At 45.4% G+C, this 13,274-nt stretch overlaps 1 protein-coding gene across 1 annotated transcript in view; it reads left to right on the top strand.

Annotated features, from left to right (window-relative positions):
- The window catches only part of Uaca (uveal autoantigen with coiled-coil domains and ankyrin repeats), a 90,675-nt gene that overhangs the window by 70,517 nt on the left and 6,884 nt on the right, over nucleotides 1–13,274 (top strand). The window contains 8 exon segments of the mRNA XM_028867303.2: nucleotides 101–169; nucleotides 2,033–2,140; nucleotides 3,745–3,777; nucleotides 4,672–4,770; nucleotides 6,887–6,923; nucleotides 7,989–8,041; nucleotides 10,184–10,538; nucleotides 10,541–12,900. Of these exon segments, the coding sequence (XP_028723136.1) occupies nucleotides 101–169; nucleotides 2,033–2,140; nucleotides 3,745–3,777; nucleotides 4,672–4,770; nucleotides 6,887–6,923; nucleotides 7,989–8,041; nucleotides 10,184–10,538; nucleotides 10,541–12,900 (3,114 nt within the window).

Below are 13,274 nucleotides of genomic sequence, written 5' to 3'. Positions count from 1 at the left end.
CGCAGCATCAGGAAGGTTGAGAATCGCTGCCTTAAGAGAAAGTGTACTTTTCTGTCACTTCATACATTCTAACCTGTATTTTCTTAATGTTTTTCCAAAGCGGAATTTGTCACACACTCAAGATGAAGGAAACCTGAAGTCAAATCAGAGGGAGCATCCCAGCTTTCAGGTAAGAAGGGAAGAGCAAGCACAGGTTACCTGCCTTACGCAGCATCGCAGGGCACGGGAGGGCTCAGCACACACAGGAACTTGCTGCCAAGTGCGGTGCCGGAGTTCAATCCCTGGGTCCTGAGTAGTGGACGGAGAAAGCCCACCTTCAGCAGGTGACCTCCCACACATGTGCCGGGGTGTTCTCTCTCTTCCCAAATAAGACAAATACATGTAATTCAAGAAGGAAAATGATGTGAAGGTTGCCTGTGGTGGGAAGAGGAGGATAAACAAGATGAGGGTGAGGTGGGTTGGGGGGCATTAGGAAAGTTCACTGCGGTCTGTGGCCGGCTTCTCAACCGGCCCTTCCTTAGGAGTTGACTTTTCTTATGAATGTTATATAATTCGATCCTATAACATTGAAAACAAACATGTGTGATTTAATATACCATTGTCATATAAGCCATACATTTATGTTCATTTTAGAAAATTATGGTGATAAAAGTGAGAGCCACTAATGTCCAGGAAATAAAGCCTGAACTTAAAGTAGTATTTGTTTTGGTTAAGAAAAACAGTTCTACTCAACTAACTACCTTTCATGTTGGATAGAGTTATCAGGAGGAATTAGCACGTGGCTTATGTTGGAGAAAGAGCCTAATTAGTTGCCTTGATTGAACTAAACTGAACAGCTGCTTTCGGCATGACAGAGTGAGACCATTTGGTTCGGGCTTCACTTTGTTGTGTGGCATTGAGAAAGTAGACGATAGCTGGGTAAGGTGACGTATGCCTGTGTTCCCAGCATTTGGGAAGCTGGGGCACGAAGATTGTCGTGAGTTCAAGGGCAGCCTGGGCTACCGAGGGAGATCCTGTCTCCAAAAAAGGGCTTTGGGAGTGGTGAAGAGATGGCTTAGAGGTTAAGAGCACATAATGCTTTTACAGGTAACCTGAGTTCAGTTCTCAGCACCCATGAAAGGTGGCTCACAACCTCCTGTACCTTGAGCTCTTGGGGATCCAGCGCCCTCTTCTGACCTCTGGGGGGACTGCACTCTGGCGGGGGGGATGTAAGCCCTCACACACACACACACACACACACACAAACTTAAAACATGTGAACGGAGCCCTCATAGAGGAGATTATCATGTTTTATTAGAGCCACCATAGAAGTATGAGTTTAGGAAAAGAACTGGGATGTCCTTGTAAGCTGGGACTTCTTCAGCGAAAGCTGACAGTATACCCCCTGCTGCTGCTTGGCTTCCGTGAGTTGCTTCTGTTTTTCATTTACCACAGTGACAGTTGTGTGCTCTTGCTTCCTCGTACTCCCCAGCTATTACAGCAGTGATATTAGTATTGGTTTTTAGATTTCTCAGTCATGTGGAAGTTGTTGAAACTGTTCTATGGTGAGCAGCCAGGGATGTGGCTCGTGGCAGGACGTGTGCAGGGCCCTGGGCTTGCAACCCAGCAGCCAACGAAACGAAATGCACAGAACACTAGAAAAAAGGAAAGATTGGTTTTTTATTTTATTTATTTTGTATGTGTATGCGTGTGTGTGTGTGTGTGTATGTGTGTGCGTGTGTGAATGCATGTGCATGTGCATGTGAATGTGGGTGCCCATGGAGACCAGATCTCAGGTCCCCTGGATCTGGAGTTGCAGATGGTGTCTACTCAACATGGATGCTGGAAACCTAATTCAAGTCCTCTCCATGAACAGAAGACACTCAACTGCTAAGCCATCTCTTCAGCCCCCCACATACAAAAAAATTTGTATCATTTATACTTAAAACTGTTTTCTCATTATACATCCATATTTGATAGCAATGTGCTTTCAAAGTCTCCCTGTGTCAATGCTCTATTATGTTGATTTGTTATTATTTTTTAATTATTAAAGGACCTAGAGATTGAAAATGAAGATTTGAGAGAGAGGTTGAGGAAAATTCAGCAAGAGCAAAGAATACTCCTGGATAAAGTCAATGGCTTACAGTTACAGCTGAATGAGGTAAACAGTCTGCATTACAAAAGAAATCCAAAGCTCCCTTAGCACCTGTGACCATCGCCCACAGTCAGTCTTTGCCTGTGGCCTGTCTCTCACGTCAAGGTCCTGAGGAGGGAAAATTGGGTGGTGGCCCTTGCTAGGAGTCGTAATCTTATTGGTGCCAACCTCTCCACTTCAGACATTCAGTGTTACACCTATGAAGTAGCATCGGACAGTTGGCAGGCTGACAGTGGGCATGTGGATGAGAGGACTGAGCACCATGGGCTGCTGCCCCTGAGAGGCCTTCTTGTGGGAGATCACGCTTCATTGAGTTTTGAAAGGAAGCCAGATGGGGTGAGGAGGTAGTTCAGGGGCATTGTTCCAAGCAGAATCACAGAAGCAGTGACATGTTGGTGCATCCTCTGGTGTGTACAAAGTGGGGTGTATGGGCCAGAGAGGTGGCTTAGCAGATCGAGCAGGTGCTGCTTAGGCAGAGGGCCTGTGTTCGGTTCTCAGCACCCACACCCAGTGCCTACAACCACCTGTAACTCTAGCTCCAGGGGATCTAACATCCTCTTCTGACCTCCACAGGCACCTGCACTCAGGTACACATGTGCTCACACAAACACACAAACATGCACATAATTAAAAATAAAATCCCTTTTCAAATGGATGTGTAAGAAATTTCAAATGCAAGAAATGTCTGTAAGTCATTACTTTTAGGAGGAAGGAGGAAATACTTATAGTCCGGTTTAGCTGAGTCTCTCTTTGAGTGCATGTCTTCTCCAGGATGAGTTGTCATGGTGAAGTCTCAAGTGATGCTTCTGGTCATGGGGAAGATGTAGGCCGTGGTTGTCCTTTCAGGGGTAATGGTCTCCGCTCTTGCAGTGGACTTTAGATACCGAACCGAGGCGCCCTTAGCTGGCAGGCCCAATTGCATCATCCTGCATTGGAGCCGCTCTGTCACACTCAGGCATACAGCTCCTGAGTTCTCCACTCAGTCTTGACTTGAGGGAAAAGCAGTGTCAGGTATCCGAAAAGAGCCTCAGCCCCAGGATGTGGGTACCAAGAAGACACTGGAGAAGCATGGAAGCAGTGGATTGTGCAGGGAAAGGAAATCCCAAAATGAAGCCCCAAACTGTCCACTGTTAGTGTGTATTATCCATAAGACAGGAGGGTGTTTTATCTATGAGTTAAAAATAGCATGTTTTAAAGAAGGAACATTCTGATTCCAAAAGTAAAACTGGAAATGTCCCACAATCTCGGGAAAGGTATGGACTTGGCAAGTGTGGAAGGCTGGAGACGGGAGAACAGATGGAACAGCAGCCTCTGAGTTAATAGGTGTCCCAGAAAGAGAAGAGAGACGGAAATCCACAGGACTGAGATGATTGGTGGAGGAGGAAGAGCGTGTGAGTCGGGAGACCCTCGACTCAAGAATCAAAAATGTTCTTGCCGTTAGTGCGTGGGATGAACGACAGCTCACGGGGCAGACATGGCGCCCAGAGACCAATCATCCTTGTCCCCAATCTTAAAGATGTACACCACTCATTCTCAAGATATTTCCTAGGCTCATGCTCTTTAAGGAAAACTTTCAAGAGCTAAGATGCATTTCTTCTTCTTACCTGTAGGAAGTAATGGTTGCCGATGATCTGGAAAGTGAGGTAGGGTGCCACATTTTATTTTAAAGCCTATACATGCCTTGTAAATGGAGGGAGGGTGGTACTAAAGTGAAGATTTAGGTCCTGATCAGGGTGGACACGAACATTCTATTTCTGGGCTCTATATAGTATAGACAATGTATAGAACTTGACATAGTATAGACTTTATATATAGATGTTATACATAGACCTCTACGTAATATGGACTTTATGTACATAGAACTTTATATACATAGGACTTTGCACATTTTACTTATAGACTTTATATAGTATAGACTTTACATATGCCTTGGGGTCTGGCTAATAGAACAGCATAATTCATCTGCATTTTTTAAGATGTATTTATTTATTATGTGTATGGTATTCTGTCTGCATATATGCATGCAGGCCAGAAGAGGGCACCAATTCTCATTGTAGATGGCTGTGAGCCACCATATGGTTGCTGGGAATTGAACTCAGGACCTTAGGTAGAGCAGCCAGTGCTCTTAACCGCTGAGCCATCTTTCCAGCTCCATCATCTGCATGCTTTTGCAGCAACATCTTGATTACTAAAATAAAAATTTTAAAGGGAAAACAGAAGCTGTGTACAGCTGGAAGACTGTTTTGAATGTAGTTTTCATGAAACTTGTTAAGGAAACAATCAATTCTAATTATAAAGAAGATGTCTGGAAATATGGATTTAAAACAATGAAATTTCAAATGTTTTAACAATATTGCTTGTAGAGCTATATTTTATTGGTATATTTCTATAGATTAGAAGCTCTGCTAATAGTTAAAATCTACCAGATTGGAGAATCCTTCCAGTCCCCAGTATAATTCCAGTTCACATTTTCAAAGTAAATGTTTACCCAGTTTCAAACATAGGGCCAATAAATCTATTTTTCCTTCCCATTTCAGAGAGAAAAACTGAAGTCCCTTTTGGCAGCTAAAGAAAAGCAACATGAAGAAAGCTTAAGAACCATCGAGGCTCTGAAGAACAGGTGTAAATACTTTGAGGTACAGAAAGATGAAATTATTTCCTTTTCTCCTCCTCCTCCTCCTCCTCTTCCACAGTGGGTAGTGGGAAAGGGGTCCGGTGTCAGAATTGACTTGAGTTATAAATCCACTCTTAATGTCCCGAGTTTGTGGCCACCTTGGCAGAGCTGAGGTGGCTTCCCCTAAGTGCATGGACTCTGTAGGCTAGGGGAGAGTGTGGAGGTGACTTTTAGCAGACTCTCTTCCCTAACCTTCTTCAGTGTTTATTTGTACTTTTTCAAAACCTTATGTATTGTTTTAACCTGGGAACTTACAGCGGTGTGACTATAAAAATAGGAAAGTGCCGTGTAAGTGAACAGCTCCCAGGAACACCCACGCTCCCAGGAAGGGTAGGGTGTTCTCGGTACAGTCAAGCATGAAGATGCTCCCAGGCTGCTGCAGTCTTCTCTGTTTACATCTGGGTTGTGATTAGACAGATGTGCACATGTGGAAGGTCATTGGACTACACAGCTGGACCCTCTGGAAGAGCAATGAGTGCTCCTAACTTCTGTATTCATTTATTTTTTAAATAAAAATTGTAGTTAAGGTAAAAGTGGGTGGTGTACTCTTATTGTTAAGGAGCACCTGGCCAAGGTCTTCTCTTTCCTTTCATAATCTGTATGTTATTTCCTCCTTCAGTGGGTGCGACCATGCTATATGTCCTGTTTAGTTACTTTCTCATCAGAACAGTGGGGACATTTTCCTCAGTCAGTGCATGCTCATCTTGATGAATTTTTATACAGGCAGATTTTTTTTAAGCAAAAAGAAAATCTCAGGGCTTATGTACATGTACTTATGAAATTAGTCATTTAATTCAGGACTCATTATTTATAGTAACTCTCCATATCCATGTTCCTGAACTCTGCATCCATAAGTTAAAGGATATAAATAAAAAATAATGGGGAAATTTCTCTATTGAACATGTGTAGGTGTGTTTCGTCTTGTTATTTTTCCCAAAGTAATTCCATACACTAGCAATTTCCATGGCATTTATCTTCTGCTGGACATCATACATAACCTAGAAGTTAAGAAGAAATAAGAAAACCAAGTTAAGGGCTGGAGATATGGCTCAGAGGTTAAGAGCACTGACTGTTCTTCCAGAGGTCCTGAGTTCAATTCCCAGCAACCACATGGTGGCTCACAACCATCTGTAATGAGATCTGGTGCCCTCTTCTGGCATGCAGGAATACATGCAAATAGAATACTGTAAACAATAAATAAATAAATCTTTAAAAAAAAAAAAAAAGAAAAGAAAACCAAGTTAAGTTTTTTAAACTCCTGTATGGGTTGTGTCCTCCCCCATACACACGTAAGTCCATGTAGTAGATGATTATAGGCTTCAGTACTAAATCCTGCGTAGCATGAACAGCTTACCTGCGCTCACATGTCCGTCGCCCTGCATCTGGGGTACTACATGGAGGTGAGGTAGTGTAATTGTGAAATACCGGGCTGGAGGTGACACTCACTTAGGTGTCCCATACTGGGCTGTGTTTACCGCCTCCTGAGCTGCAGGTGGGCCTTGAACTGTTGGAGCTGACACTGCCCGACCCTGGGAGTATAACGTTTCCCCTCGCACTAGTCTTCAGACATCCTCACTTGGGAAAAGGGACGACCCAAGTGTGTTTGAACCCGGGGTACCTGAAGCAGCCCCCTGCCTTGTCCTCACCGATGGCATTCTGCCAGGTGCAGCCTTGTGACTTGGCGACAACAGTGGTCTGCATCATCGCAACAGCTCTGAAAAGAAGGGATTCCAGTACCCCGGGGTCAGTCCCAGCTGTGGGAATGGAAGTGAGTCCTTGCTGTGACCGTGGCCACTTCCTTCCCTCCCAGGCGCGCACTAGCAAATGGGAGGCCTCAGTGTGTCATTCTCCTTGTGTTCAAAGCACTGCAGTTGTGTTTGTGAAAGTGTTTGCTCCCGCTGACCCTGACTGTGGCTAGCACTCAGTCCTTTCCAGACTCAGGTGGAGCAACACCCCAGAGGAGCAAGGCAAATCCAAAGGTGTTTTCAAGGATGGGGTCCTTTAGAACTAAAGTAGAACATTTGGCAAATCAGGACCATGTACACCTAAAACATTGAAATTCACACTTCTCATTTCAGAGTGAGCACTCAGTACCCGGAAGTTACTCCAGTAACCGTAAGTATGAACACATGGGCAAACAGGGACGGCTGTGCCTGTAGGCTGTACCTCCCCATACACGGTGCTGCTACTGCCCAGTGTCAGCAGCCTGTCTCCACGTTACACCCCAGCAGATGGAGAGGTTGGCTTGGATGTGCACTCGGCCTCTATAGTGAAATGTGGTGGGCACAGAGGCCCTGCATACAGTGCCCAGGAGACCAGAAGGGAGCTTGGAGTCCCTGGAGATGAAGTTACAGATGGTTGTGAGCAGCCATGGGGTGCTGGGAATCAAACCTGGATCCTCTGAAAAAGCAGCCAGTTCTTTATATCACTAAGCCATCTCTCCAACACGGGATTTATTATTATTATTTTAATGGAAAGAACAAATGTAGTTTTCCGATGGGGAGAAATTGATCTCAGTGCAAATAAGTATTTCACATGTTCATAAGCAATTACTTATTTACTATTTTGGAATTACCCATAATTCATCTCCTCTTTTTGTTCCCTAGTTTGATAGTTTCTCTAGAAAACCTATCTTTTTGCTTCTCTAGCTAAGATTAACAATAGTGTTAACCTATAAATTTGACTGATTATACATTTTATAGTAATCCTATAGCCTATTTAACCTAACAGTCTTACAAATTTCTTTTTTAAAAGTATTTATTTTATTTTAAAAATATGTGTCTCTGTGTGGGTAAGTATGCCCACAGAGGCCAAAAAAACGGGCATCAGATCCCCTGGAGCTGGAGTTAGAGGTGGTTGTGAGCCACTTGATGTGGTGTTGGGGACTGAACTCGTCCTCTGGAAGAGTAGCGAGTGCCCCTGCCCACTGAGCCATCTCTGCAGGAAGTCTTCTGTCTTTCAGAAAACCACCCTCGGTACCACTGTGACACACTGTAGGTACTTTTCTTTTACAAACAGAAATCATACGGAAGAAAGATGGCTGCTTAAGAACAAGAATAGCTTTATATTGTACTGCTTTTGTTTTGATTACGTAATAAAGGGCAAGAAATTATATTTTTAGCCCACACTAAGCCAACTTTGGCACAAATATTCAAAATGTCATTTATTGGTTTCATTTAGGAAAAGAAGACATGCCTCATAAACAAGGTCAGATGTACCCCTCCGACGCTCAGGTGAGACTTTAGTTACTTAACTTAAAAACCTAACTAAAGGGGCCAGTGGTGCTTGCCTTGCAGGTGAATCTTTAGGAGTTCAAGGCCAACCTGGTCAATAGCCAGCCTGGAACATAGTGAGATCCTGTCTAGAAAGAAAAAGAAAACAAACAAACAAAACCAAAAAACAAAACAAAACCAAAAAAACCCACCACTACCACCAACAAATTTTTTTTATAAAGAAAACATTTGGGTCTGTCTAAAATGAAGACAACTCTGTACATCTACTAAGTATGTTAGCACTGAGTAAGGTTTTCATGGTCAAAGTTGGCCTTGCTTTTTCAGGTTTAATAAAAATACCTATTGCTGTTTCTGGGGTCCTCTAGAGAGTTTGTGGTGTCAGTTTCCTAACCAAGAGGTTGGACTTTCTGCCCTGTGCTCTGATCTTCAGCCTCTACCAGGAGTGTTGGCATTTCCATGTGCCATGTAGGAGGGCACAGGTGTGAATCACTCAAAAGTAGCAGTTGGGCATTGAAATGTATTTGTTCTTTACAATTAAATATTTATCCTCTGTTTGAAGATTGACTTCAAAATAGAATTTCCAAGAGGTAGCATATTGGCTCATTTCTTACCTTTTTGCCTGGTGTGTGTGAAGCCCTGGGTCCCATCCCCAGCACTGCGGAAACCTGGTGCACTGGCCCATGTCTGTGAGCTCCACACTCGGGAGGGGGAGGCAGGATGAGCAGAAGTCAAAGGTCAAATGCAGAGTTTTTTTGAGGCTAGCCTCCGCTACTGAGACTCTGTCTCAAGAAAAGAAAAGAATAATAATGAAGGAGTGTGTGATGGACACCCATGAGTCTTCAGTGAGGGGAGGAGGTAGGGTCCCCAGTGTTTGGGAAGACTAGAGAAGTATTTGATTGTAATAATCTATAACAGCATGAAAGCTGTGACTCTGTATACATAATTTCTTGGCAAATTATACTACTGTTAGTTCAAAGATAATTGAGCAATTGAGAGCTAGTCTAGAAGCAGGCCAAGGCTGGTAAAGTATTCTATGCTGGCAATTTCTTTCTCTTGAAAAAGAGCAAAGGAGTTTCAATTTACCCAAATAGCTTAAAACAAAACATTCTGCCCATTGAAATAATAGGATGTCCTCATGGCCCATGGCATTTATTGATGAATTGGTACTTATATAAAGATCATTGTTGCTACATTAGAAAAGTAAAAATACTTCTATTGAGTCTTTCATGATTATATGCCCTGATAGTTGAACTATCTCTCTTAGAAGTTCAATTATACTTATTTTTTTGGTCAACATTAATTAATCAAGGGAACAAGGTAGCCATCAAGTGTTATATTAAGATTATGTGCTAAGATTTCTATTTATCTTCTTGCTAGAAGGAAAATACATGCCTTTTTTTTTTTTTACTTGATTGACATTTCCCTGACAATTCTCATACATGGTGGGCTTATTTTGGTGGAATTTTTAAAATTTAGAGAGCATTCTACTGGAGTTAACAGTGAAAGTGCTCAGATGTCACATATATTTTATTAGAAACTTAATAACGTGTATGCATCAGCCAGATGGCTTAGCTGGTAAAGGCATCTGCCTCTAAGCCTGATGATGACCTGGGTTCGAACCTTGGGTCCCACACCGTGGAAGGAGGGAAGCGATTCTCACAGTTTGTCCTCTGACCTCCACGTATGTGTGCCTCACGAAACAAGTAAACAAACAAACAGACAGAAGTTTATTTACATATTTAAGATTCAGTACTTCCTTGGGGGTTCTGATGCTTTGTTTTAGAACTGGAAGTCTAGGCAGATAACATAATGGAATAGTAAGTATGTTTTTCTAGAACTGGTGGTGTGCTTATGTAGTGCAGACAGGCTGAACTGAAAGGAAATTGAGCCCAGGGGCCACAGCTATTTTCTTTAGCAATTGACTGAAAAATTCTCAATGTTTTAAGTGTTTTGAGGAAATCCTACCCAGAACTGTTTTTCTTCTTATAAAATTGATGTTTTTTCCCCACACCCATCTCTCCCATCTTACTAGTGTGAAAGACCTTTGATTGGCCTTGTAGATGGTCTAGAACCCTCTCTAAAATAGAAGTCACTACAGTGTCTTCTTTAGGCTCCGTGATTGACGTCTGTTTTTATTTGCAGTGTACATCCCCAGGTGTACCCACCCATCTGCAGAGCAGGTCCATGTTAAGACCTCTGGAGCTCTCCTTACCCAGTCAGACCTCATACTCTGAAAATGAGATTTTAAAGAAAGAGTTAGAAGCCATGCGAACTTTCTGCGAGTCGGCGAAGCAGGACCGACTGAAGCTCCAAAACGACCTGGCCCACAAGGTGGCCGAGTGCAAGGCCTTAACTCTGGAGTGTGAGAGGGTCAAGGAGGACTCGGACGAGCAGGTAAAGCAGCTGGAAGATGCCCTCAAGGACGTGCAGAAGAGGATGTACGAGTCCGAAGGGAAGGTCAAGCAAATGCAGGCGCACTTCCTGGCCCTGAAGGAGCACTGACCAGCGAAGCCGCCATGGGGAGCCACCGCGTCACCGAGGAGCTGAAGGAGCAGCTGAAGGACGCGCAAGCCATGTACGAAAGCGCTTTGGCGGAGGTGGGCAAGCTGAGGAGCCAAGTCAGACAGAGCGAGATGCTGGTGGAGGAGCTGAGGAGAGACGGAGGCAGGCTGGTGGAGGAGAACAAGAGGCTACAGAAGGACTGCAGCACGTGCGAGCTGGAGCGGGAGAAGAAGGGGAGGAGGGTGCTGGAGTTGGAGGGCCAGCTGAAGGAGCTGGCGGCGAAGCTGGCCCTCTCCATCCCCAAGGAGAGATTTGAGAGCATGAAGAGCTCGTTGTCTGGCGACGTCAACGAGAAAGTGAAAAGGCTGGCCGAGGTGGGGCGGGACTACGAAAACTCTCTGGGGGAAATCCGACAGCTGAAGAGGGAGCTGGAGAGTGCCAGGGCCAAGCTCGCCCAGCACGTCAGGCCCGAGGAGCATGAGCAGCTCAAGAGCAGGTTGGAGCAGAAGTCGGGAGAGCTGGGGAAGAAGGTCACAGAGCTGACCCTCAAAAACCAGACGCTACAGAAAGAAGTGGAGAGAGTCCAGGAGGACAACAAGCGTCTCAGCCAGCAGGTGCACAGCCTCACGGTGGAGATGGAAACGTGCTTCGTGCCTCTGAAGGTCAGTGAGGAGATGAAGAAGTCCCATGACGTCAGCCTGGGGGATCTGAATAAGAAGCTTTCCGACGTAACACAGAGGTACACGGAGAAGAAGCTGGAAGCGGAGAGACTGCTGGTGGAGAGAGATCGGCTGACTAAGAATGTCAGCCGCCTGGAAGCTGTGTTTGTAGCTCCTGAAAAACATGAAAAGGAGCTGATGGTTCTGAAATCCAATATTGCGGAACTCAAAAAGCAGCTGTCTGAACTTAATAAAAAATGTGCTGAGGATCAGGAGAAAACGCGTGTACTCATGTCTGAAAACACTAGTTTGAAAAAGACTCTGAGTAGCCAGTATGTGCCCGCCAAAACCCACGAGGAGGTCAAGGCCTCACTGAGCAGCTCGTTGGAGAAAACCAACAGAGCCTTGCTTGATGCGAAGAAAAGGTGTGATGACACCAGCCAGGAATTTTCAAAACTGCGAGATGAGAATGAAGTATTGAGAAGGAACCTGGAGAACGTTCAGAACCAAATGAAGGCAGACTACGTGAGCCTGGAAGAGCACTCAAGAAAGATGAGCACCGTGAGCCAGAGCCTGAAGGAGGCGCAGGACGCTAACACTGCCATCCTGGCCGACTACCGCCGCGGCCAGGAAGAGATCCTTACACTGCATGCTGAAATCAAGGCCCAGAAAAAGGAGCTCGACACCATCCAGGAATGCATCAAGCTGAAATACGCTCCCCTCAGCCGCTTGGAAGAGTGTGAACGCAAGTTCAAGGCCACGGAGAAAGGACTGAGGGAGCAGTTGTCAGAGCAGACGCACAAGTGTCACGTCAGGGATGAAGAGGTCAAGAAGGGCAAGCAAGAGAGCGAGCGGCTGAGGCAGGACCTTGCTGCCCTTCAGAAAGAGCTGAAGGGTAAGAATGCTCTGGTGGAGGAGGCCAGGGAGACGGAAAGGGTGCTCAGCGGGAAAAACGAAGAGCTCAACAAACAGCTGAAGGACCTGTCCCAAAAGTACGCGGACGTGAAGGGCGAGAAGGAGAAGCTGGCAGAAGAGAAGGCCCAGCAAGCCTCCGAGGTGCTCGCAGCCCAGAACCTCCTGCAAAAACAGCCCGTCCCGTTGGAGCAGGTGGAGGCTCTGAAAACATCTCTCAACAGCACAATCGAGCACTTGAGGGAAGAACTGAGGGGTAAACAGAGGTGTCTGGAGAAAGAGCAGCAGACAGTGAGCAAACTCCAGCAGCTGCTGGAGAATCAGAAGAACTCCTCCGTGCCCCTGGCAGATCACCTGCAGGTGAAGGAAGCCTTCGAGAAAGAGGTCGGACTCATGAAGGCCAGCCTGAGAGAGAAGGAAGAGGAAAGCCAGAACAAAACCAAGGAAGTCTCCAAGCTCCAGACAGAGGTTCAGAATACCAAGCAGGCCCTGAAGAATTTAGAGACCAGAGAGGTTGTCGATATGTCGAAGTATAAAGCCACAAAGAACGATTTGGAGACCCAGATTTCCAACTTAAATGACAAACTGGCCAGCCTGAACAGGAAGTACGACCAAGTGTGTGAGGAGAAGTTCTCTGCCAAAGACTCGAAGGAATTGCTTCATCTCAGCATTGAGCAGGAGATCAAGGACCAGAAGGAGTGGTGTGACAAGTCCCTGACGACAATCATGGAGCTCCAGCAGAGGATCCAGGAGTCTGCCCAGCAGATCGAAGCCAAGGATAATAAGGTAGGCATGGCGCAGATGGGGTGGCTGTGAGGAGGAAACCCTAGTGTAGGGCTGTGTGGTAGAACCCCACAGACAGGCCCACCAAACCGTTAGTTACGCACGACCCTTCCCATTGGCTGTGTCAAACTCTAAATTGAAAAAGCACAAAAATCAAAGGCCTTCTTCTTTCTGTTCCCTCTGCCTGCCGACAGTTAAGGAAAAAGGAGAGAGTAAGGCTCACTTCCTTGTGGTGACGAGTCAGAATCTAGTGGCTTCTGACTTCGAGAAGTCAAGGTCACTGGGAACATCCAGATTCTCCTTGCTCACCCATACCAGTGCACTGAGCCCAAGGCACCTTGCCTTCTGCCCATGGGTTTCTACAGACCTGGCCTGGG

Source organism: Peromyscus leucopus, chromosome 7 (genome assembly GCF_004664715.2).
Source record: "Peromyscus leucopus breed LL Stock chromosome 7, UCI_PerLeu_2.1, whole genome shotgun sequence".
Lineage (NCBI taxonomy): Eukaryota > Metazoa > Chordata > Mammalia > Rodentia > Cricetidae > Peromyscus > Peromyscus leucopus.
This window is presented reverse-complemented; position numbering and strand designations above follow the sequence as displayed.